The 27,666-nt window shown below is 34.5% G+C and overlaps 1 protein-coding gene across 2 annotated transcripts in view; it reads left to right on the plus strand.

Moving 5' to 3' along the window:
* The window catches only part of LOC149065470 (uncharacterized), a 76,461-nt gene extending 59,902 nt beyond the window's left edge, over nucleotides 1-16,559 (plus strand). Inside the window, exons 13-14 of one of the 2 annotated variants that reach the window (XM_089253567.1) lie at nucleotides 717-781; nucleotides 16,294-16,559. In XM_089253567.1, the coding sequence (XP_089109693.1) occupies nucleotides 717-781; nucleotides 16,294-16,329 (101 nt within the window). In that variant the 3' untranslated portion in view covers nucleotides 16,330-16,559. The remainder of the gene's footprint in view (nucleotides 1-716; nucleotides 782-16,293) is intronic. The other variant, XM_089253568.1, reaches the window with a different exon arrangement.
* Nucleotides 16,560-27,666: the final 11,107 nt, after the last annotated feature.

Consider the following 27,666-nt stretch of genomic DNA (forward strand, 5'->3'; position numbering starts at 1 on the left):
CGCACAGATATGCCATTCATGTTGCAAGGGGTTGTATAGTTGTTAAAAGAAAAAAAATTACTTTTCATGTAGACCTGTTCTCAAAACCTAATTATAAAGCAGTTGCCCTGTCTCTCCTGAGGCCAACAACAATAAAAAAAAAAATCCTATTTCCAAGTGCAATATATTCCAAGCACTGAGATATTCAAATTCAACAACTAAGAAAAGTTGGGGAAAAAAACAATATAAGAATATCTCAGTGAATGTTGCACTTATTAACGTGGAATTTTTTTGGCATCAGGAGAGACAGGGGAACAACTTTGTAATTGAGTTCTTGAGCATAGGGTGTGTGTATAAAAAGTTAATTTTTTATTTTAATAATATACAACCACTTGCAACATGAATGACATATCTGAGATCTACACGTTATTTGGGTACTTTTTCTAACTGGAAGTATGCCTCTAGGATCAACACTTTGCCAGTAAAATGCCATATGCCATATGGGCGGAGATACGAGGGGGCCCAGCGTCAAAGGTGGAGTCCACTGATCTAATGTATATATGTATATATGAATTGACATCATCATCATCGTGCCCCCCAGACCTCCAAGTCTATCTCCGCCTATGATATGCCCTTACCTATGCAAACAATGCAAATTTCTTCAGTTGACACTTATGAAATTTTACAAACACAGAGAAGAAGATGCTATAATTTTTACTATTGTATTTTTTCAAAAGGAGTTCCAAACATGTATTCATTTCTACCATCAGCCACAGCCATCTTCTCTCAGAACTTACATGATGTAAGTATTACAAATACATTTTTTTGTGGTTATACAGTAATTTTTTTATATATGAGAGGTCTAAAGCACAAGGGGTATAATTGCAGGGGTAAGGGTGCATGCGGGTGGCAGATCGCAAGGGGCAGCAGCCCAGACATTTTTTCATACAAATAAATTTTTAAAATTTTGAATATTAAAAATTCACAAGACACCAGTGCTCTTGATTTTGTGAGTCATATCTTGACAACAAAGATTTTGAGAAAAAGCAAGTGTGCAGTTTTGTGCCCTCCACCCAGTAATTTTTCAGGAGCGATCAAATAAAAGGCAAAGAAAAAAATTCAGATTCTCACTTGCCCAGGGCCTGGAGCAGCAGAACCCTCTCTCACTTCTCTAGTTTCAGCCCTGGGAACCTTGTAGTAGGTATTTTGGCATTAACAAGGCTCAACTCTGTAGTTTAGATTTGAGATAAATTAAAAGACTTCAACGTAAAACGAAAGGAGAATGTGATGACTCAAATTTGATAGCTGCAATGTAAAAAAAGTTATATGGCATAATTAAGAACAGTGAAATTACTCTGGACCTAACAACAAGTGTTTCTTTAAAAGCGGGACGTATGGTCAAGTGAACATGGGGGATAAACAACAGTGACGTATGGTCAAGAGTATCTATGTGACGCTCTTAAACAAAGGTGTGCAACTTTGGACGAATGAGGAAAAAGGGTTTCTCCTTCTCTCTGGGAAAAATCAGATTTATCCCAATCTCCCTTAAGCTAGGGTTACTATATTCGAAAACTGAGAAAGGAGTATGCCTGCACTTGCACCTTTAGTGAAAAATGTAAATACAAGGCCAAAATGCCCAATGATGTGGCTGAGAATAAGATGCCCATAACAAATATGGATGTCATATACTTCTAAAATACAGCAACCCCATTAAAAATGCAATTATAAAGACTATACACACATACACATGATAAAATATAATACAATGTCCATAAAAAATATTTATGGTTGTCTTATATATATATATATCTAAGAATGGATAGCTTCTCGATTTACCCCGACATGTTTATCATATTTCTTTTTAAACGTGTCAATTGTGTTAGAATTTACTATTTCCGGGAGTAAGCTATTCCATTCATTCACCACACTGTTAGAGAAAACTCCCTTCGGCACCACAACCTAGAATTGTCCCTTACCAATCGATACTCCAATCAGTTGGTGTCTCCTTGTCAAAGCAGTCGATTGACGACATTAATAATTCATGGTCCATCCTATCAATTCCGTTGAAAATTTTGAACACTTTGATCATATGCCAGATATAGTCTATATATCTAAGAATGGATAGCTTCTCGATTTACCCCGACATGTTTATCATATTTCTTTTTAAACGTGTCAATTGTGTTAGAATTTACTATTTCCGGGAGTAAGCTATTCCATTCATTCACCACACTGTTAGAGAAAACTCCCTTCGGCACCACAACCTAGAATTGTCCCTTACCAATCGATACTCCAATCAGTTGGTGTCTCCTTGTCAAAGCAGTCGATTGACGACATTATTAATTCATGGTCCATCCTATCAATTCCGTTGAAAATTTTGAACACTTTGATCATATGCCAGAAGTATTTTTCCACTTGTATTTTTCCAATGTTAATATATTACGAAAATAAAGTCTCTCTTCATAACTCAAGCCCTGTGTGCCAACAAGGACACACTTAGCTCCTCTCTGCACCCTCTTTAACCAAGTATGTCTCTCTGTAGGTATGGTCTCCAAAAACTTACTCTGGTCCAGGACGAACTAATCCCTGGAAAAGCGGAAGAATGATTTTAGGAGAACGCAAAGAGACCTTTTGAAATCATATTTCCAATTTGCACAACAAATGACCAATAAAACCACCACTATTCTGACTAATAAAAACCAGCCACAACAAAAAAATTTTCTCCAACTGAAACAGAGTTACAAAAAAATATATCCTGGGAATTTTGTTGGTTATTGGTCAGTGGAAAAAATCACAAAAACACTCATGTTGTTGAAGAAATATATTTCAATTGTAAAAAACATTTTTAAGAAAAAAAAAGAAAAAGAATTCGAGAGAAACTAGGAACATGTTCAAAATGACATCAAAAAGGAGCATGTGTGGTGACCCTGCCGTAGGCTAAAGCTTATTCAGCGTCCCACCAGGGTTTTCTTTAGGGGCAGCACATAAGGCTTCGCACGTGGCGGCAGGTGAGCTCAAGCCACTCCTGTATAAGTGAAATGTTAAATGTGTATGTTTTATACCCTTTGTGCTTCAAACACCTAATATGCTTTTGATTTAAATGTGTGTTTCTTTGAGAGAGAATATATCCATAGTTTTCCAAAAATTTATTTTAATGAAAAAGATTTTCTTTGGTTAAGGAGCCGTTATGAGTTAGAGAAATTTTGAGTGTATATTTTCTAACACCACTAGTTGGCATCATCAGGAGATATTAGACAAAACTAGCAGAATGAGAGGAAATGAGCAGACAGAATCAAAACTATTATTTCTGACTTTGTCTGCCTGTATAAATTTTCTAAAATTTGACTAGTTGTGGATAGACTCTGACTGGACTTCATTTACCAATTAAATTTGAAAGAAAATTGTTGCCACATTAAAACTTACAGTAAACTTACTATTGTTAAGTATTAATGACTCAGGATTTTATGAATCTCTAAAAAAATGATAGATCAAGAGTTTTGTAGAAAGGCTTCTGTTGTAATTGAATTATATACATGTTTTTGGTGGCAGTAGGGCTGAATTTACATTTGTTTTATTTCTTTCTTTGAAGCATTTAGTTAATTTTATTTATGCAAGTGATCCAGTATGATAAAAATTAATGTTGATCTCAGGGTTGTTTGGTTTTAACCAAGTGGTTTTTTTTAAAAAATCAAATAAAAGTGACCTAAATATCATTTTTTCCTTGGAAAATATCATATTGGTTCATTAGCCAAAATTTTTCATTTTTACCACATTTTATATTCTTGGGGTACATTTTGATGGTATATCTTTAAATGGCATAAGATGGTATAAATGGTTTTTCCCAAAAAGTCTCATAAAAGTTGCCTGAATATATATATATTTTCATGTGAAGTATCTCAGTTATTTAAAGTTATATACAGAAGCCAAAATCATGTCTCATTTTTACCACATTTTCTAACCTTTGGCTACATTCTGATGCTCTATCTTTAGCAAATTCATGTATAAGGATTGCATCGCACATCTAAATGTAGTGGTGTATTATCTCACAGGGTTTCTTTCTCCCTTCGCAAAGAAGCAGCAACAGTAGTGACACCTTCATGCTAGGGACAGGTGGTCCCTTAAGAACAAAAACCAGTGTAAACACTAGTAGTTACACATTACCTCAGACATTTTAATTTTCTTTCCCATAAGAAGTAGCACATCTCACACTGTATATCACCCAGTCTTAATATTCAGTATTTTTTTTACTTTCATGATTAAACCCAGTTAATCAAGGTCCTACTGTATAGTAATAACAGATTTATGAAAAATAATCAGCTATATACAGGGTGATTATAATTTAGGTTTTGATTCCAAAACTATACAATAAGTACTGGTCAGAATGACTTGAAAATTTGCATGGATACTCTTGAAGCAATGGAAATTTCTTTGGTAAAAGAAAAAAAAGTGCAAAATGTGCAAGTAGATGATGCTGTATTTGGCCAGCAGTATAATCTATTTTGTGCAACCACATCATTTCGACACTTCCACAGCATCAGTATGTGGATAGAGCAACTTCTATCAAGATGCACATTGCAATACCAGCAAAGCAGCTGCTGAAGACCCATTTTGACAATAACAGGATGCAACTTAACCCTTGCAACTTCTGGCTGGGGGGGGGAGGGGGGGGGGTTTCCTCAAAATGTTATGAACAGTGGTCAGATTGCAAACTTTGAATTGCATTCCCACTAGATCATTCCCTATATTTTAGAAGTTCCTTGCGAATATTAACTTGTGGGCGCGTTTGGTTTAATGAAGGTGAATTGCAAGCACATCCACATCATGACCATGGCATACTCTGATCTGTTGTTGAACAAGAATTTTTGTGCTTTCACCTGGTAGTCAGAACATGGTGGACAACATATTTAACATTTCTTGAGTAAGTTAGTTATTTGTTCAATTACTTCACTTTTTTGTGATGTTTCCATGAATTATGAAATTGTGTAATGCTATAATTAAGTTATCATTTTGCCATGAATTGGCTATTGTTTCTATTCTGCGAGCAAATTTCCCATGTGTTTGATGATGTCATTAATTTTACATTTTTGAGTATTTTCCCCCCTTTACTTGGTAAAATTTCATTGCTTTAGGAATATTCATTTCAATTTTCAAGTCATTCTGACAATCATTCTTTTTTTAGTGTTTTTAAATCAGAACCTTAGTTATAATCACCTTGTATATCGTAAATCATTGCTAATTAATCTGCATTATTTATGCTTTATTAAATACATTATATTCACCTAATTTTTATTATAGTTTTTGCAAAATAGCTTCCTAATGAAGCATACTGAAAGAAACTGGAGAAAACATCTTCATATTATATGATTAACATTAAAAGAATTTTCAAACACACACAAAGTAATCCTTAAATTACTTCATTTTTGTGATGTTTCCATGAATTATGAGATCATGCAATGCCGTAATTAAGTATTCATTTTGCCATGATTGGCTATCGTTTCCATTCTGCGAGCAAATTTCCCACATTTCCCACGTGTTGGATGATGTCATTAATTTTACATTTTTAAATATTTTTTCGCCTTTACCAAATAAAATTCCATCTCTTCAGGAATATTCATGTCAATTTTCAAGTCATGCTGACAATCATTTTTTTTTTTACAGTGTTTTGAAATCAGAACCTTAGTTATAATCACCCGGTATATCGTGAATCATCGCTAATTTATCTGCATTATTTATGCTTCATTAAATGCATTATATTCACCTAATTTTTATTATAGTTTTTGAAAAATAGCTTCCTAATTAAGCATACTGAAAGTAACTGAAGAAAACATCTTTATATTGTATGATTAATAATAATATTAAAAGAATTTTCAAACACGAAGTAGTCCATTGAGTTAAGCAAAAAATAATTAAATTGCAAAAGCTGGTTTTGGTTAAAATATAAGAAATATTTATTGATTAATTAAATATGGGAATAGTGTTAATTATATTAATAAACATTTTATTTTAATTAATTATTAGAAGTTTGAATGATTTTTCAGAAATTTTATTGTTTTTAATGTTAATACTATTTAAAACAAAAAAACCGGTTTAAACAAAAAAAAGGGTTTTTTTACCAACCCTGGTTGATCTACATTGACCATGCTCTCTGTGGGGTATAAACAATACAAAACCTACCTACATGTCATGTCTGAAAACACAGGGTAAAGTTTTTCGGCTTCTAGATCATTTCCGTTCGTACCTTATACATGAAATGCATGCCCTTTTCTTCCCCGATCTGTTAAACCAGCCATCCCTTCAACAGTCCATGATGGAAATGATAAGTAGCAAAACAAGTGCCTTACCTGTTCAATGACATTGCAACATACCCTGATGAACTCAAAGTTGCATACAATCCAGATCCCTATCCAGACAATGGTGCAGTGATACAAATTACACAGAGACAAACTCTCAGATTTCCATGAACAAAAAATTAATTTATTTAGCAGTTAAAAGTATTAGCTTCATAAAATCTTAATTGAACACAAAAACTTCAATAATAAAAGTCACACAAAAAGGTCATACCGACAAACAAGTCTGGTCAAGAGCCCGAATGCACTTACACGGTGATGGATCAGCTCGAAAGGGTTCGTCAGACGACAATGACACACTCAGAAACCATGCATGTGGGGAACAAAAAGAGACACTCACCTCAACAGAAGAACCTGTTAAAACAACCACAGGATGGCATGGCATTAAAATGAGACTACTCTGTGTTGACGGACAAGGAGAGAGCCAATAGTCACAAGAATTTTAGGCTGACAGCAGCGGGTGCAGCGTTAGAGGAAGATGATGACAGGGCAAAATTAAACCTATAGAATAGCCATGAGAAGGCTGAAGTACTTGACGATTACTGCATGTGGACTCTGGTTAAACCATTAGATGGCAAATAGGCCTTTTCACAAAATGCATGCGGTTTTGGTTCAGTCTGTATTATTTCTGCACAAGTTAGAGGTAGAAGTTAGAAGAGATTCATTGATGACTGACATTTAATCAGATGGACAGCTACAGGAGCTGTGAAATAACTGGGAGGGACTCAAAAAAGTTAGAAGTGACAGCATGCTGGAACATCTGCACATCTTTTTATTTATACATGTAAGTATATAAGCAGTGTGGTCTGATTCCAGGGACTGACCATCTCAAAAAAACTGTTTTTAGTAAACAACAAATGAGGATCTTCAATGAGACTAATTAGCATATGCACTGAGAGATTGACATTTTCAAAATTTCATAAAGATAAAACCACCAACTATAACAACAAAGTGGTGAACTGGCCAGGATTGCTCATTTCACTCAGAGGATGAACAATGCAAGGCTCCCACTCATCCTACTTTTCCTACTTTTTGGTAAAATATCCTACTTTTGTCCTACTCTCTAGTTTTTGTCTTACTTTTCCTGCATTTTTACCAAATCCTGTCAACAAAATTTGTGTAATTGGTTTTAATTGAGCGATATATTTGCCAAATATTACAAATATTGTAGATTATGATTAATGATTCTGCTAAAGCAGATATTGTATCATTTTCAAGGTCATTTGGGGGGGGGGGTGTACGTGGACCATTTGGTTTATTAATTTTTCATTTGCTTAGTTTGAGGATTCAAGAAGTAGAGTAGTCATTAAAAACTTCTGTCTGGATGGAAAAAATAATTTTGTATTTACTTTTTCATGGTCTTGGACAGTAACATTCATAATTTAAAATTATAGTTTTTGGTGTATATGTGAAACAACAGTTAGCATTACAAAGCTGTTGGATACATAGGCCTATTGTAGGTTTGATGATTCTGATGCTACCCAATATCATTCAATAGTCTTCTGTATTTTTAAGGCATGCAGAGGCATAAACAATATTTACAATACTCAGCAAAGAGCTAGAAATGACAGTGCTTCATTTTTCAAAAATGATTACACTAGCATTGAACAGTAAAATGTAAACAAGTCCCTTTAAAAAAAAAGATGAACAGTGCAGTAAAACCATCCAGTTCACCTTGACTTATTTATATCAGATTTTGTAATTTACACATTTTTTTTGCACCTTGCTTTTAAAAGTGGTCTCGGAGGAGCATTCTTCTTAAAAAACTTACATATTTTCATAATTTCCTGTTCATTATCGAAGAGCGTTGACAGACTGGACTGTAGAAGACTTCGAAAAATAATGTGATTTTTAGTGAGAGAAGAGACAGAAAAGAATTATCTGTGGTTACCAGTACCCTGTTTTGGCCAAAAATTGTTTTTATAGCCAAGTCATTTCTGTTATTTTGCTTTGGCTTGAGTTAGTCTTATAGGATACTGAAATAGTGCTATGAAAAAAAAAAAATTTTAAATTTTAAATTATGCTGTAATAATGTTGTCTAAGGAGGGTTATCCTCCCCCATCCTACTTGTTAGTCCTGCTTTTTATAATTTTTTGAGTGGGAGCCCGGACAGTGTTGAAAATTGATATTTTGGTTGGTATGCATGCCACTAAATATGGTAAGAGGTTTTTCTTTTTCACTGAACAGATTCTATTTACAACATCACCATCTAGCAGTTCATTACTTTCGTTATGACCATGCATTGTGTGACAAAAGTTGCTTGTGTGTGTGCTTAGATCTGTTCTATCACTCCTTAAAGTTTTTCCCATGAGTTCTAAATCACCCTGTATATGATGACATCATCATTATGCCCCTTCTTCAGCCCTTCAAGTTTATTATGATATTACTCACTAATTAGATTTCTTCAATGCAAAATGAATGTTTTTATGTTAAAAAATTACTTTCCTTTATCACCATAGGAAAAGTTGTAATTTTACATGCAATGAAAAATTTAAATTTTTTTTAGGCACACTGGCTCTCTTAACAATGGTAACCTCCCGAATTACAGCCACATTTTCAAGGTTTCAATAATGGCCATTGTTGGGATGTGTCACTGTATTCAGTTTAGAAATGAAGGAATTGTATGACCAAAAAAAGATTTTAAAAAATCACATGCACAGAGTAGTAACTATCGATCTCCCAATAATTACACACGTGATTCCTTGTGAAAAACTAATATGGGAAGGTGTTTTCAGTTTTTTTTTTATTTGACCCACAATTAATGAGTTATAACTCTTTAAAAATTGATGACGTCCCTTCGAAATCCTGCCAAATTCACCATACGTATTAACTTGTAATTTTTTTTAACTGAACAATGGTATAACTTTTGAAAAATCAAGAAAGCAAACAGTTTTTTTCCTCTCTTGTTATGTGTGTGCACTTTTCAAATTTTTACATGGCTGTTAATTATTACGATTTCCTCAGATTGCAGTTTTTGAGTTCATCCATGAGATTAAAAAAAACTACTGCCACCCCAAAAATCCTGAAATTTTGCAGAAATGTTTACTCACCATGTGTGAAAATAAAATGAACCCCAGATTTAGAAATTGACCCATGAGAAGTATTGTTTAAAAAAATGTTGAATTGAAATTTTTGAAATGTGTACCTTTTCCCAAACTTTAAAATTCATAAAGTTCTAACGAATGATCAGATATCGAAGTTCAAGGTTCATTTTACTAACACATTGTATTAATATTCCTACAAAATTTCAGAATTTTTAGTGCAATGGTTTTTTGTTTTTTTAAATCTTAAATAGATGAGCTCAAAAACTGCAATTTGAGAAAACTGTCCGAAGTGCTTTTTCCTGCTCATATTTACACTATAACTCATTAATATGTTATTTCATTTTGAAAAAACTAACTCACTCGATTGACAGGAAATTTTTTGCTTTTGATTTTCAATTGAAAGAAATATTTTTTAAAGTTATGTTTTTGAAAACTCGACTTCAGGGTTGTGACACAAAGAATAAAGTATCACTAACAATTTTGAGGTAAGATTTTTTTTTCCCCAGTTCCAATTAAGAAGTTTTGAAAGATTTACATGTGGCTTTTGTTTACAATTCTGCAACACAATTAACTTGATTAACACAATAAGCATGTTGAATGAAATGAATCAGCGTTACAAATTGTCATGATGAAGTCTAACAATTACAATTCAAAATTTTTACGGCATCTCATTTATGTCATGGATGTGCAAATGTAACAGTAGGCCCCTACTCAAAACCATAGTTAAAAGAACAAACACAGTAATGGCTTTCATTCTGAAAATTGAGAGCTTGGGAAAGGCATGATTGTCAAGGGAGAAAAAAATGCAAAAATGTGAAATATATAAGAGCATCTCAAATTCGAGGTTTTTATTTGAAATTATAGTGCCTAGAATGGCAAGAGCCTGAAGTCTGTGAAGTGCTGAAGGGCTCGAGCAACCACCCCCTTATAAATATGAAACTACATGAAAATGTATCCACAAAAAAGAAAGTTCTGCATGAATCATGTAGGCTGTGATAAATTTCGAAGTCATCAAAATCTTTCTTGTAAAAAATTAAAGTAAGTTTATTAAAATTTCAGCCTGATAAAAATCAATTGCAGTCACAAGAAAATTAAAAATCTTCATTGCAACATGTAGAATTTGTATGAAAATGTGACTCTGAATAATCAATAAAAAAAAAAAAAAAATCTGAACTCAATAATTATATTGAATATGCCAATTAATAAAATAACTAGTTTCATTGAAAGTTTCTGACTGAGTCGATGCTATTTTACTGTTCCCACCAGTCACCTTCGTGAAGCTAGTATTTTTACATCCTTCATTGAAGCTTTTTACGCATAACAGTTTCGATAAACTAACTCAAAGTCTTGCACTGTTTTATTGACCAACATGGGATCAAATTTGAGACAAGGTAGAAAAAAATGACCGCGCAGTAAACACTAGAACTCTATGCACCTGCCCTCCAAAGTTTTCACAAAACAGTGAAGGAGAGCAGATTGGCACATTTTGGCAAAAAAAGTTGATTTGGTTAAAAAAAATTTCAAATAGATCTATCTCATTTGGCTTGCATTTTACAAATCTGGTGATAAATTTGCCAATATAGTGAACAAAGCTAACACGTAGTTGCACATAAGCTACACGTAATAACACATAAGCTATACCTAATAACAAGGTTATAATATCACACTATACATGAAGAGAAAAGTGTCAATTGTGAAAGAAGAATGCCTAACTTGGCTTCTAACGGGATTGAATATTTCAGTTCATTTTCAAGAAATGACAAGCTGGTGGAGAAATTTATTTTTATTGGGTGTTTGTGTGGTGCATAACTGACCTTCAGAAAAATTACACATCCCAAAAATTCAAAACGTTATAACTCCCTTAATATTCTTCAGATCCTACCAATGGAAAACACTTTTCTATATCAGTTTTTCACAAGGTATCACTGTAATTATTGGGCGGTCGATAGTTACCACCCAGTATATACAGGGTGAATAGGTAACAGGACCTATGGCATTTTACTGGTGAATCCTTAATCCTAGAGGCATACTTCCAATTAAAAGAAGTATTATAATTAACATGAAATATGACATTCATGTTTCAAGGGGTTGTATAGTTATTAAAATAAAATAACTTTTTATACAGTCCCAGTGTACCCTAAAATCCAATTAGAACATTGTTGCCCTGACTCGTCTTGTTGCCAACAAAAAATTCCACATTTCTAATTTCTAAGTGCATCATTTGCTGAGATATTCGAATTCAAAAAATGGAGGAAAGCAGCATTAGAATATTTCAGCGAATATTACACTTAGAAACGTGGATTTTTTTTTGTTTTCCGCATCTGTTACTGTTATATCACAACGTTTCTTCGTTTTCCGAATTAGAATATTTCAGCGAATATTGCACTTGAAATCATCTTTTTTTTACCTCAGGGCAACAACTTTGTTATTGGGTTCTTGGTCACACGGACTGTATAAAAAGTTAATTTTTCTATTTTAATAACTATGTTTTTTTTTTTAAGCCGAGCACAACTCAGGTCTATCGCCATGGGCAATTTACTACCTAGTGAGTTGTGCCGGAAGTGTAAGTGTGTGTACCTAACAGTCTTAGTGCGTATCTAGTGTTGTGCATGATTTTTCAGTGCTGCCATCTATATCTCAGAAGTGAAGTGAGTGATGTGTAGTGACTGAATATTTCTACTGTTTGTAGGCCTGTTGCTCTCTGTGGCGAGACTTTTTAACAGGGAGATCGGCTCGCATTTGCGCCTCGAAGTTATTACTTGAAACATGAATGATGTATCTGAGTACTCACATTATTTGTATACTTTTTCTAATTGGAAGTATGTGTGTAGGATCAATGGCTCACCAGTAAAATTCTATATGTTGAATTACCTGTGTGCACCCTGTATATATATAGAGTACTATAACCCCTGGAAAAAAGTATTTAATTATTGGAGAGGACACTGAGATGATGAAAAGAAATATGCTCACACATTTATTAAACCTGTGAATGAACCAAATGAAATTATAAGAAATAAGATTTTTAGACTCATGAGAATAACATGATAAAATTAGACAGATATAGCTTTAGTTCAATTTAAAATAACTACAAAAAAAGAAAATTATTGCGTTGAAAAAAATGAAATATCCAGTATTGAGATAGCTTGGGGGAAAAGCTATCTAATATTCGAACAAAGCGATGTTCAAAAAAAAACTAGTTGATAGTAACATGCCTGAAGAAGATGTTCTAGTTGTAACTGATTGTTGATAAGCCATTCAAATGGTTGTTTTAGAGAAATGTTTCAAAACATGGCTAAAAACGTAATGAAATTTCATATAACATTAACTATGTTAAAGATAACAAAATACAAATGAAAGAGGTCAATTGTGGAATAGTTCATGTTCTAGAGCAGTGTTTCTCAACCGCCGGGCCATGACATCAATCGTACCGGGATGCGAGAATATATTCATTACCCTTTCATTCCTCAAAGCACACTAATAACTAATTGGTTTATTTCACCACTATGGAAAATATTATTTGAATTTTTCAGTCAGAAACTGATAAAAATCATACACGGGTTAAGATGAAAAACCTTCCTATAGTTCCTGGACAAAAGCTTCCACTCTTTAGCAAGCAAAGCTGGCTAAAGAGTACCTCAACCAGCTGTCTTTAATAAGCTTTAGTTGCAAGGCCCAAGGAAGGGAAAAAAAAGTGTCTCTGGTCATCGCCATATTTTTAATTGTATTTTTTTCTTTTTGCAATTTTGAGTACCATCGTCATGACATCCACACAATACAGCAGGGGAAAAAATCTTTTTCTATACTCCCGGTCCCTCTTGCCTGAAAATATTCTACTGCTTCAGGGCTCTCTGTTGACAACCAGATGATTGCATGTTCACTATTTGCCATTATAGGCACCACAGAAAATGTCCCGAAGACAATAATGCCATGAGAAAACTCGGTACTGTAGAATTCCTTGGAGACTGGAAAATCATCTGTGCTACTCGCCAGTGACCAAGCCGCGTAACTACAAAGGGGGATAATTAGTGTTTGGGAATTTTCGGGCAATAGAAAACCACCTTCGACCATTGGACCCGCTATTTATGGCCAGTCAGTGAAGCACCTGCGTGTATACTAAAAATATTGTGTTTTGAATCGGTCATCAAGGTGCATATAATTAGGGATGTTGATGAAGAATACTGTTTTCTTTTCAAAAACACAGTGAATTACGTTAAGAAAGTTTTAGTTTCAATTTTTTCCAGTGTCATATTTTTCATTTTTGTTAAAATAATAGGTTCACAAATCCAAATTTTTGTTAAAAAATACAGAAAAGTTTTCAAATTTTAGAGTAGAAAAATCGTGTGCTCAAGATTTTGAAATTTATGAAGTTACACAATTTAACATAAGCCTCTATCGTGAATATACCGAAACGCGTGTTTCGTCCAAAATTGAACAATTTTCTGCTTTGTAGCTGACTTTTATGGTGAGTTACAATATACACAATTTTTTTTACATCATTACCTTCTTTCTAGCTAAGATTAAATACAAAATTTGATCGTAAAATATATTTTACACTAAATTATTAAAAAATGCTAATTAATAAGTGTTTCATCGATGTCAGCACAAATAAACCTAATTGCCCACTGTGAATGAAAACTTAGTATTGTGAAAGCTTCTGCAATGTTTATCTTGCATTTTCCAGTTCTTTATTAATTTATCCCCATTGATCATTGAATGGATGACAATAATGAATGGAACAAGACTTTAGTTAAATTATAAACATTTATTTCATTAACTATTAATAAGTAGTACAACATTTTTACAAGTTATCTTCTCAGTTAGCCTTTTCTCTCAAACATTACAATGTGACAATAGAACACTCTCACCGCTATGTCCAGGTATTCATGTATTAGTTGACATCGTCCACAAGACACTCCAAGATGTCTCAGTCAGTCAGTGGTCTTCTATACACCATGGTAGGAGAAACCCTGATACCAGGTTCAGATGGGTTTGTGTCTTGAGATATCTGTTCAAACTATAGGTCAGCCATTGCGTAGTAAACTGGAGGCGAACGTCCAAGGGTAGCCGGTCTGGCCACTAATCAATCCGCAGGTGATGGAATCACGACGACGTTTGATTATCACATGAGATCAAGCGATGAGACTGGTGAGGTACCTTCCTAAATTTAACACATTGCTACAACTGAGAGACGATCTGGCTCACACCTCAACAGGGCGTGATGCCTTAGTAATGAAGACAGGAAATTAGTCTGAAGAAGTAGTGGTCGTGCACATCTCTCTATCTGGTCTTTATGCAGAAGCGTTCCCACAATGCTTCATGGCAGAATCAATTACAAGATCGAAGGTGCAGTATTGAGCTTGCATCTAATTTACGTAACTTCATGAGAGAAACGGAGATATTGTAAAAAATATAATACAGAATCTCTGGCAACCAAATATAACAAATTCGAGATCTGACCAGGATCCACAACTCTTAGGCCTATTGCACATTGTATAAGCTCATGACATTATAGACCGTGAGATGGTCCTAGGACCCACCGACGGCATGGAGGTAAAACTTATTGCACATTCATATAACACCTTGCAGAATATTTACATTATATTGCACTAATATATTGCACAATTAATTCGCTATTTGAGTTTGACGACGACTCGACATGGTTCCCATCGACGAGCCACGAGAACCCCCCAGAGGGAAAGAGAAGGTAACTAGACGAGCTATTGGGATCTCTGACATATATGTAAACCGGAATTTATATGGGACGTTGGCAGCCCGACCTCTGGCCCCGTTCTCGCCTGACAGCCAGGAGACCCTACCCCTGATCGCCAGACTTAAACGAACTAACTGGCCCGAACCGGATCGCCAGCAGGTGCCTCGGGTGGTTTCCGGTAGCCAACAAACTCTGGGGCCTAAACAAGATTAGATGAACAATGAGATTTGTAAGATATCCCAGGTTGTCATGTTACACTTTGTATCATGCAAACTATGTGAAATTATTCTATAAAATTGAATATTAAGACGTTTCAAATGATTTGCGATCAATTGCATTTTCTAATGAGGCAGAGGCGCTGAAATAAGAAAACATTGAGGGGGATGAAAGTTTCTATTTGTCCTGTATATATGGATATTATGCAGGAGAGGGAGTGTTGCATTTCATTGTATGTTCATTAACTATTGGGGGCTTGTAAAATTTATTGGGGCACTCAAACAGCCTCACTACGCAGGTTCCGGTGCCTATGCAATGAGCATGTTTACTGCAGTTGCTGATGAAACGCTTTGCTTATGTTTTGATTTCTGCACGTTATTAATACAGTACCAAAAAGAAAAAATGTTACATCAATCCGTAAGATAATAATGGATTCAATTCATTAAAATAATTTTAATTAATTAAAATGGTTTTAATTAATTAATCAAATAAATGTGTTTTAAATAAACAATCAAATAATTAGTTCATAATTAAAAGGTAATTAGTTGTTTATCAATTATCTTATGAACGAGTAAACTATTCCAGACCGGGTCATAGACTCATAGAAATTTCATTCACGGGACCGCAGTTCCAAAAAGGTTGAGAACCACTGTGAGCATAGTTTCCCAAACTTTTTATCCCATCTCCCCCTTCAAAATTTTTTTGTTCTCATCGCTCCCTACCTTTAATCTTCCCATATGATCCTATAATAAAACCACAGCTTCTGCCACCCCCCAGACCATTCCATCGTTCCCCAGGGGGCGATATTGTCCACTTTGGAAAACACTGTTCTAGGTGAACAATTTTTGTGTGAGAATTAGAACACACCCAATCGTCTGTAATAAATGTTTCTTTTCATCATCTTGGGTGTCCTCATTCAGTTATTAAATACTGCTTTCCAGGTGGAGTGTATATCAGCATAAACAAATACATTTTAAAATAATTTGTTTTTTTTATGTAGATGAATGGTGACTTTCTTGGACAACAAGCTCGGTGAGCTGAGAAGATTCAGATTAGCTTCAATGCATAGCCCAGATTCATTTTTTTTTTTTTTGCTTAATATTCTCATTCCAAAAAGTGTTGCTCTTTTCGAAAGATTTTTATGTGTTTATTTTATTTTATTTTTTTCATGAATTATGTTTAGAATTTTATGAAGTGAAAATATTGAATGTCAGTGTAACCTGGAAGAAAAAGAATGTGCAAATAAATAAAGTTGTTCCTTGCTTACATGGAGGTTTTTCTTTTATTGAATTTCTGTATAAAGTTTTTGCTCGTTTTATAAAGAAGAAAAAAGTTTTATACATTTTTAGTGAAAAATGAAATTTCATATGCTATATGCTTTTGTTGGTGAAAATAATATGAATACTCCCTTTTTTATACAGAGGTAAAAGTTATCCATATTTTAAAAAAAAACTTACTCTTCAGGTTATGGTGTCGCAGGGAATTTTTCTCTAATAGGGTTGTTAATAAATGGAATAGCTTACCCCCTGAGGTAGTAAATTGTTACACAATTGACACGTTTAAAAAGAAATACGATAAACATGTTGGGGTAAATCGAGAAGCTATCCATTCTTCGAATAAGACAACCATAAGTATTCTTTATGGGCATTGTATAATATTTTATCATATGTATATATTTTTTATAATTTGTGTAATTGCAGTTTTAATTGGGTTGCTGTTTTTTTTTTAAATATGCGACATCCATATTTTTATGGGCATCTTTTTATCAGCCACCTCGTTGGGCATTTTGCCTGTTGTGGTGTTGTATTTGTATAAGTGATAAGTGGATGCAGATTTTCCACCTCCCTGCCTATCCTGGTAATAGAAATTTCTTGAGGGACGAGGGCGACAAAAGTTTGAAAACCTCTGTTTTAAGTAGCTATGGGTTCATTATCTACTAATTTGATGGATGAAACTTATTGTTGATTCTTTTTTCTCACTTATATCCTATACTTGAACAGAACCAGGGTCCCCATGGCTGATTTTTTTTTCTGTTGCAAATTTATTTGGCTACTGAAAATAAATTACTATTACTAAACCAGAAAGTAGTGAACTACAGTAACTGGTGAAACGATTGTGAGGGGATACTGCTAGTGAATTCCAGTCTAATTCTAATATCCCAACTGCTGTTTTCCAACACAGAATTTTATTTCGGTAATTTACAAATAATAGTAACAGAATTAAATACAGGTTCTATACTACTGGAGAACTTACACGAATGGGAAAATATTTCAAGCTAAGATCAGAATACATAAAGTGTTTCTAAAATATGGTGAATGCATACAAAAGGCAAACTGATATTTCAAAACACCAAGCAGAGCTTCTTAGCATGGTATTCTCACACATGGTTTAACCTACAGTCGCAAGTTTTGGATACAAGATAGACACAGATTGGTTAAATTAAGGTTTTAATCAATCTGTGTTTGATATCCTATCCAAATATTGTGACTATAGTTTAAACCATGTGGGTGAATATCACCCTTAGTCTCTTTAAAATCATTACATAGGCTGTCACAAAAAACAGGATAAAAATGTCAAGTGTATATGCATATGTGAAGGCTCTCAATCTCGAGACAACTCTTGCTGTAGTCTAAATGTAGTAATAAAGTGAAAGTTTTATGTTCTGCAGCATAAGGGACATAGAATCACTTTCCAATAAACTTCATGAATCATTTATAATGTCAAGACTTCAATAACTAAACTTTTCTTATGTAACATTTGCTATAAAAGAAACTCTTTGGCGGTCACATGATACAGGATGAAAGAAACAATGGTCAGATGAAACAACACACATTTTTTGTTAAAATTGCATTTAAGTTAGATCTGTCTTGGGTGAAATAGGTACTGTCATTTGTCCTCTTAATCAGTAATGAGAAATCAATGGATTAAATGTGTAATAAATATATTTTTTGTGTCATGAATTTGCTGTGGGATGGATATTTTTGGAAGGAGAACAATCTTGCATTATTTGAAGTTGTTAAATCAATATTAGCCGACCAACCACTATACGTTTGCGATGAACGAACATTCATCTTCACAAAGTGATCAAGATATCTAGAATACTAATATGACTCTCTCCATTTATGAAAAATTCACTACTTTTTTATGACTATAAATATTTATCTCGCATATCATTCATTTCCTATGGATAAAATGAGGCTTTTCGGGGCATTTATGCTGAGATGAACTCATGATTATTTTAAGGTATTTGGATGAATTTATGTTAGCCTCTTCATTCAAAACTTATTGTATCCTTTTGTAACGTCTTCACAAACAATATATGTATTTTCTGATGCACAATACACCTTTGACTGTAGTCTAGGGGGTCCCCCCTGAATACATGCTTTGCCAGGCGTGGTACCCGGTCGATAAGATGCTCACCTAAAGTACCAAAGGATGTTTAGAGGTGTCTGGAGTTCGATACCTGGTTCATCCTTGTCAGAAAACTTTCCTGACATAGGGATACAACAAAAAACAGCGACTTGACCGCAGCAAAAAAATTGTTACCGCAGGGAGTCCCCCATCGAGTGGTTAGCGCACCAACCTCTCGATGAGTATAAAAAACAAGCCTGCCGTTCGTAATCGGCAATAAATTGTATGTCCCGTCTAATTATCCGTGTGTGCAGAAAATGACAGTGATGCGACAAAAATGATCAATACATGCTTTGCCCAGGGCCACATCAACTCAAAGTTGGGCCCTGGGAATTTTTCTCCAGAATGGGTGTTAGTGAATGACCTGTAGGTCAGGTGGTTTTAGTGTTTGCAGTGTCTTACTTTTCATCTGCAGTAAGTCATATCTGCATTCAGGAGCACAATGAGCAAGAGGTACATACACAGGTGCAGATCCAGGGAAGAGCGATTACCTCCTTCCCCCAAAGAGACTTCAAACAATAGGCGATGAAGCAATCACCCCTCCCAAGAGACTTCAAGTGAATGTAACTGATTATATGATTTATTTTTTTTATTTATTTATTTGGCAGAGACTTGCTCTTCGTACACACTCTGGCAAAAAAACTCAACTTTTTCGGGGTCAGTATATCAGGCAAGTTGGGCCTTGAATAACTGTCGTGACTGGAGCTTGTAAGTTTTATAAACGTTGTAGTGTCCTTGTATAAAAAGAACTAAACCGATAAGACTGATAAGGATTATCGCGTAGGACATACAACGCCACCTAGTATTATGTAAGGGAGAACTCACTGAGTTCCACCCCGGACATCAGTCCAATAAGATGTCTAGATCCTCTTCTGCTATATAAATTCTTGTCTATCTATATATGTATGATATAGGGTGATTCAAACCTCAATGTGCAAACTTTTAGTAGAGGTAGAAAACACAAAAACAAAACAATCACATAGGAATTTATGACCGGTAACCTCAATCGGATCAGCTGGAGGATAAATGAAGATGCAGAAATGACACACCAATAATGGGTGGAAAAATTCTTTATTTAGAGATACTTTACACGAGGACACAGTATGTGTAAACGTTAAGTTTCACAACAAGTGCTGAAAGTTCTTACCATCCAGTTATGCAAACTTCACAACAGCGACACATTGGTTGTCGATCCCTTTCAAAAATACCTGGCATTTCGCGGAAGTTTGCAGCTGCAATGTATCACCCCTTGGGCTCCACGTACTTTAAATTTTACAAAAAAAACCATTTAATCATATGCAATTACTTAAAATTTCTAAATTTGTTTGAGGTGTCATATGCTTAAGGACAGTATTACACTAAAATTTTTCTAAAAGCCCTTTGGGGCCGTTCAAGTATTACGTCAGCAAATTTTAAACCATTTTTGACCCCCCCCCCGTCAGCTAAACTCTCACCCCCTCCCCTTGTCAGCACTGCCCCCTACCTCCTAACGCATATTGGTGGGATCAGGAACGTACGCCTCTCCCCCCCCCCCCAGACGAAAAAAAAAATTTTTAATGCAAAATTTTTTTTGTTATCCAAATTAAGCGAACTAACTGGCCCGAACCGGATCGCCAGCAGGTGCCTCGGGTGGTTTCCGGTAGCCAACAAACTCTGGGGCCTAAACAAGATTAGATGAACAATGAGATTTGTAAGATATCCCAGGTTGTCATGTTACACTTCGTATCATGCAAACTATGTGAAATTATTCTATAAAGTTGAATATTAAGACGTTTCAAATGATTTGCGATCAATTGCATTTTCTAATGAGGCAGAGGCGCTGAAATAAGAAAACATTGAGGGTGATGATGAACTATCAAAATTATAATCTCAAAAGAAAATACCTTTACATGGTTGCTATAATCAATTTTTCAATGCTATTTGAAGGATAAGAACTCAATACTTCTCTAAGAAATTCATTGCGAACCACCCTTTAAGCCAGATATGGTAAACCCTTGACCCGCAGACAAAATGTGGCCCTGAAAGTTATCTGATGTTTCTTGCCCCCTCAAACCTAATTTTGTAAAAATGAACTAAGCGGCACATTTTTACAAATCGCTTAAATGACCCGTGGCACAATTTCAGAGCATTTAAGGGGCCCGTAGCACATTTAGTAGTAGATCTTTGAAGTAGGCCTCAACGATCACATTCAAAAATCACTTAGTAACCCGCGACACAGTTCCAGAAAACTTAAACGATCCATGGCACATTTAGAGATCCCTTGAGTGACACGTTGCACCAGGGCCGTCTTAAGAGTATCATGGGCCCCCGGGCCAATTGTTTTTTTGGAGGCCCTACCAAACAAATTCTCGAAAATTTCAACCAGATCTCTAATTTTTGTGAGGCCGTTCTTCGCTTGAGGTGCCCGGGTGGGTTTGAACCCATGTACCTTGAACTCTTCCCATCTCTACAGCACTGGCTACCGGTTGTTATTATAACATTAATTTACAAGTTATGGTTTTTTTACTTGTATTTTAAATCAAATTTATTCATTTTCATGTATGCCCAAAAATTACAAAATAGAAATTATGAGACATATTTATCATTTTGAGGCAGATAATTGAAAAATTATATTATAATTAAGGAAATTATATATAACACAAAGAACACAAGAAACAAATTATGTAATGTATTGTGTAGTATATTAATTGTTTATTTAAAATTATTAATTTATGCTAATAAAACAAAAAATACAGAATAAAAAATATGCAACACAAGGAAGTTAAAATTCTCAAAGTATTGTAAAAAATGAAAACATCAGAGGCAAAAAAAAATAATTTTAAAAAAAACACACACATACAACAAAAACAAGAGCAAATTTTTCTAAATTAAAAAATATGTGCAATTATAAAGTGGCAATTAAAGTTACGGTGGATACGTTCTTGCTCCTCCTAAAATACCAACATCTGTGATGTAAAACATACACAGTAATGATTCAATTATAACTGATTAAATGGTTTTGATATATCAACATAATTAATCCTATTAAAATCAAAATTTCATATGAAAAATTATTCATTCAAAAGTTTTTAATTTCCATTCAAACAAAAAAATTTACGCTCGACTTTAAATTTTCTCCAAATTCTTATTTGAACGCAATATTTTTATTTAAAGGCACACAATATGTTGATATATCAGCATATTGTGTATCTGATATACTTGTACAACCTCTGACAATAAAGTTCGGTGAATGAAGTCAGAACGGCCGATCTGGCAACACTGGTGAAGCAAAACGCTGCACATGCGTAGCAGCAGGTGTTGACCATCTGCCGCCACCGTTGTTCAGTTGAGCGTCGTTTGTATTCCGTGAAAGACTTGTTTTACAAAGTGCTTGTTCAGTGCGTTGGTTCTTAACTGAGAACAGGAAAATCCACAAGGAATTTCTACCTGAGGGAACGACGACGAATGCTGCAAGGTACATTGAAATTTTGACCCGTTTCATAAAACGTCTACGCAGGGTACGACCTCAGTACGCACAACAAGGTTCATGGTTTCTTGTTCACGACAATGCTCGCCCTCACACAGCCAATATCGTCAAACAGTTCCTGGCAAAAAAGGGAGTGGTGCAAATTGAACATCCACCATACTCGCCAGATCTCAATCCTCCAGACTTCTTCCTATTCCCACGACTCAAACTCACTTTGAAAGGAAAGAGATTTGACGATATTCCTGACATCCAATGAAACGTGACGAGGCTTTTGAACTCCATCCCAAAAGAAGACTTCTTGCAAAGTTTCCAGGACATGTATAGGAGATCTCAGCGGTGCATAGTAATGGGAGGTGACTATTTTGAAGGACAGTAAGGTAACTCTTGTTAACATTTCATCTATGTTAATGTTACAGGGGGTCTATTACGCTCACGTCGTTATACAACGAGGTCGTTAGTGACGTCACGCCCTTAACGCAAATTCTTAACGAGCCTCATAACGCAAATCTCAGCGACCATCGTCAAAAACTTGATTTTTCTCAGCAACCCGCGGTATGTCGTTATCTATTTTACGAAAAACTCCCTGGTCCGAGATTTGCGTTAGCTCCGAAAGGGATGGACCAATCGGATAATTTTCTTCGCTGCTGATAATCATCATCACTATCAACGAGTGCTGCAGCACTTGCGTTATTATTATTTTATTTTTATTTATTTGTGTGCGTTGATTGTCCCTAATTTTCTAAGCTACATTTTTTTTTTTTAATTCATCCGGATTCTTTTTATTTTCATCAAATATTTGAGAAAAAGGTAGGCTATGCATGCACATGATACTGGAGCAGGGAAATTTTCTAAATTATTACGTTTAAAAAATGATTTTCTATTAAAAGTTCAATGATGTTATGAATTTCCAAAACGACTAGCAAAAATATCATCATATATTACCATGTTTTTAACATTTATCTACCGTCTTGATATTAAGTCAAAATCAAGAACAAGTAACCTTTTATTTACATCATTAATTAGATAATTGGTTTCCTTGTTTCACACATGAAATGAAGTGGCATCAAATTTACACTTTTTTTTTTTTTGTTGACATCTCTTTTATACTCCGATTCCGATCAGAAAATGCACTCAAGGATTAGAAAAAATTTATTTGTTGATTAATAAAATTTACTTTGATTTTTTATAGTGTACTTTTTTTTAGTGCACAGAGTATAGTGTGTGTGCGTGTAATGGTGTTTACTGCATTACACTTCTGTGTACTGCACAGAAAGTAGCAATACAATTATTTTAACACTATCAGTGATATTACAAAATATCAATGTTATTAAACGAATTAAGAAGGGGAAAATCTGGAGACGTTTAAATATATATTGACGTCGATTTTGAACGAGAAGTAAAAAAAATATTGAGCGAATTTCAAAATGTCTTGAAAACATCGCGTTAGAGAGATTTACCAGTTAAATAATATTCTTATATTGAGATGAGTTTAAGATTAGAATAAAGGCATTTCTATGCAAGATTTGAAGGGGGAAAAAAACGTTGTAGAGTGGTTTATCTTTGTACCGAGTAAAATAATTTATAACGATTTATCACTATGAATAATTTTTACCAATCAGTATGTGCACAGATAACATTTTAAACGATAATGCTGTCTTTGAATCATGTTACTAAATTAAGTAACGTAATTCAGAGAATTATTATTCATTATAATGAACAACTTGATAAATTAATAATGAATGAATAATTCTCGTTAGTTAACGGTACACGTAGCGATGATGATAACGAAAATCGCTAGTAACGATGTGAGAAAAATCAACCTTTAGCGATGGTGACGTAAATCTATCCCACAATGCACCGCAAACCACAAACACGTTTGAAACGCGGGCATAACGACATGAGCGTAATAGACCCCCAGGACTATTCACCGAACTTTATTGTCAGAGGTTGTATATCTTTGTCAGGTTCACGATATAGATGTATGTCATGTTCAGGATATAGATGTATGTCATGTTCAGGATATAGATGTATGTCATGTTCAGGATATAGATGTATGTCATGTTCAGGATATAGATGTATGTCATGTTCAGGATATAGATGTATGTCATGTTCAGGATATAGATGTATGTCATGTTCAGGATATAGATGTATGTCATGTTCAGGATATAGATGTATGTCATGTTCAGGATATAGAGCTATGTCTTCTTTGATAGATCTATATCAAGAATCTGATATAGATCTATGTTTTTCAAACTATATAAAATAATTTATTGTCCCAAGTTGTTGTCCTTCAAAGTAGAGATTATTCACATTTAATCAAATACATATTCGACTGAAAAATTAGACTTCATCGATTAATATCATAGATAATTTGCACCATATAGGACAAGGTCGTTCTATATCATAGTTATGACATCTGACATTTCGATATATAACAATATGGTCCACATATTGTATATCGTTGTGCTACTGCGGATTTCATATCTTCATAAAGTGTGGTTGATGACGTAAGCATCGTCCAAACCCCCCTCCCCTTGTCATCAAAAGTTAGCAAATCGGAAACTCCCCATCGATGCTGACGTAATACTTGAATGACCCCTTTTACAAAATTTAAAAAATTCAACCAGTAAGATTAAGGGTTGCATTTACTCGAATGTGACATATGAGCTTTATTGGTTGGATTTTTCTAGTTTTATAAAAGGGATTTTATCAAACTTTTATAGTGTAATCCCGGCCTAAAAAAATAAAGTAAATAACATTTGTAATCTCTGCAGCACCGGGATTAGGAATTCTGCGGCCCAGTGCCAAAAAAAAAAAAAAAAAATGGGGCCCTCTAAAAAACATTTTAAACAGTCGCTCCGTGACATGGACCCCCACATCTTAGAGCAGCGCCCCTAGACTGGAATCTTTTCAGTTTTTCCCGGCCGCATATTTCGCAAATACACCGCTCTATTCCGCGATTACACGATTTTTTCGTATTTTTTCCCATACAGCCAATCACGTTGCTTCAGCTTCTACGATAATTTGCATAACTCTACGGTATCTTCATTTCCGTATCTGATCGCGCAATAGTGGTGCAAACAAGGTGGACATATCCACTGGTGTTCCGCGAGGCATTTCAAATGTGCAATCGCGCCATTTTCAATAAAAACGATTTTATTTTTTAAACCAACAAATTCATGCATTAAAAGCAAACTTAAATATTCAAACAGTTAAAGGAGGATAACGACTTCAAATTTCTGAAAATGTGATAGAAAATCCTTGTGAATTTTAGTAAAAAATTTCTCCAATTTAATCAATGCATTTTTCGATAGTAAATCAACTAAAAATAAACCGATAAATTATAATATGAAAAAATATATCGTGCATGTTAATAATCGCAAACAACTATGAAATATTTAAATATCAGAACTTCTCAGAAGAGTAAAGATATGCTAAAAGGAATTACATTTTTTAGAGCATTATTATTGGTCTTGATAATTTTTTCTACATATTTTTTGTTATAATATTTAATTGATTTATTATATATACCAAAGTTTTAAGTTTCGCAAAATATAAATACATTATAAATTCGGTACAAACTGAAATATTCGAACAGCTAAAGGCGCAGATCACGAAAATCTTTTCAAATTTTAGTAAAATATTTCTCCAATTTATCAATGCATTTTTCGATAGCAAATCGACTAAAAATAAATAGAAAAATTACTGTATAAAATATATATATATATATATATATATATATTATATGCACGTTAATTAGTCGTAAACAGCTATAAAATATTTAAAAATCGGAACTGAAGAAAAGAAAAGACACTAAAATACGCTTTTTTATAACATTATTGGTCTTAATTTCTTCTGCATGCTTTTGTTATAATATTTAACTGATTTACAGTACTTGTATTTTAAGAGTCCGCAAAATATATTGTAAAATGTATTGCATCAGCAAAAAGAATTAAATTTTTAAATCATTTTCTGACGAGGAGTTACAAAAAAAAAAACTTTCGCGAACTGGATTCGAACCGTGGTCTTCAGGCACTGAGCTATGAGTAAACCTCATAGTTCCTTATAGCCAGGCTGACCATATTTCCTCGAGAGAAATATGGGACATTGGGATTCCAAATACGGGAAAATACGGGAGCATCGCCAATTATCGCCAAACACGACGCCAAAATCAAACAAAGTTGCCAAATATTGCTGAAATTACAGGAAAATCACAATGGCGGGAAATGATGCATTACTGCAAATTGCAGTGGATCAAAATGTATTCCACGAAAAAAAAAACGTTCACCAAGGCAAATGTGGGAGATTAATATTCTCATATATAGTTGTAATTATCATAAAATAATTTATGAGTTGAAAAATAATGTCAATCTTTGACTTCAATAAAGAATAAAAATTCAAGTAGGCTTCGTGTAAAATAAGGGAAAAACCGGGGCACTTTTGCCAAAAAGTCGGGACGGCCCAAAAAACAGGAAATACGGGACGTATGGTCACCCTACTTATAGCTCAGTGTCTTCAAGTTCGCAGTCCGATATACTATCACCTACACTAACTCGGCCACCAAAAGCATGTACTTTCAGTGAATTTTTTTCTTTGAAATTTATTACCACTTTCATCACTCGGTACCATTAACCACGCGGAATTTTAATCCTTCCCTTACGCGAATTAAAATAAAGAATGTTTGTTTGGCATAACAGCGTGTTAATATTTCAGAATACATTCCGAAAGCACAACAGATCTTACGATATTAAGGTAGTGGGCATTATCGTAAATCAAGACGAGACGTGATTGGCTGAAATCGCGGAATAGCGGTGCATTTGCGAAATTAGCTTCCCGGCCACACTTTTTATGGGCCCTTATATAGTAAATTTATAGCATGAAAAAACAAAAAATTGTGAGAATCACCTCAAGACTGGCGCCCTGTCGGTTCTACCCTTGTGGGGGCAATGCTCCCCGACTTAAACTTTTGAGCTCAACTTTTTGAGTGACGAACATAAATCTTGTAAGGGAAAAAATTGCTCAGAAAGAATACAATTTATTGCACTTTTTTCCGTTATTTTAAGATCGCGTTGATAGTTTGGATCATAATCAAACACGATCTATTGAGAATGAATCACATTTTAATTAATTTGACAAACGTGGCCCGCCTGATTCCACTTAATTGTAGATCTAATCCAGTGGCGGCTCGTAGACGGACATTTTTTGGGGGGGGGGGGGGGGCAGTTTTCCATCTATCGGTGATGAAATGTCAAGTACATGCAGGGCCGTAATGTTATGGAGAACGGGAAAAATGGAAGGTGTAGTGCCATTATTATTTTGTGACATGTCATAAAGACTAAAGGAAAATGTGACATGAGTATTACTTATTCCACTCATTCACCATACACACATGCACACTTAAATACTCCCTATTCGAATATGTGGCCCACGCGGTATTGTATTGTATTTTTTTTAATATTTTGAAATTGACAAATTCACACCTACACACATAATTTT

Source organism: Pholcus phalangioides, unplaced genomic scaffold (assembly GCF_987345545.1).
Source record: "Pholcus phalangioides strain wild (caught in Gottingen) unplaced genomic scaffold, Ppha-v1.0 ptg000039l_1, whole genome shotgun sequence".
Classification (NCBI taxonomy): Eukaryota; Metazoa; Arthropoda; class Arachnida; order Araneae; family Pholcidae; genus Pholcus; species Pholcus phalangioides.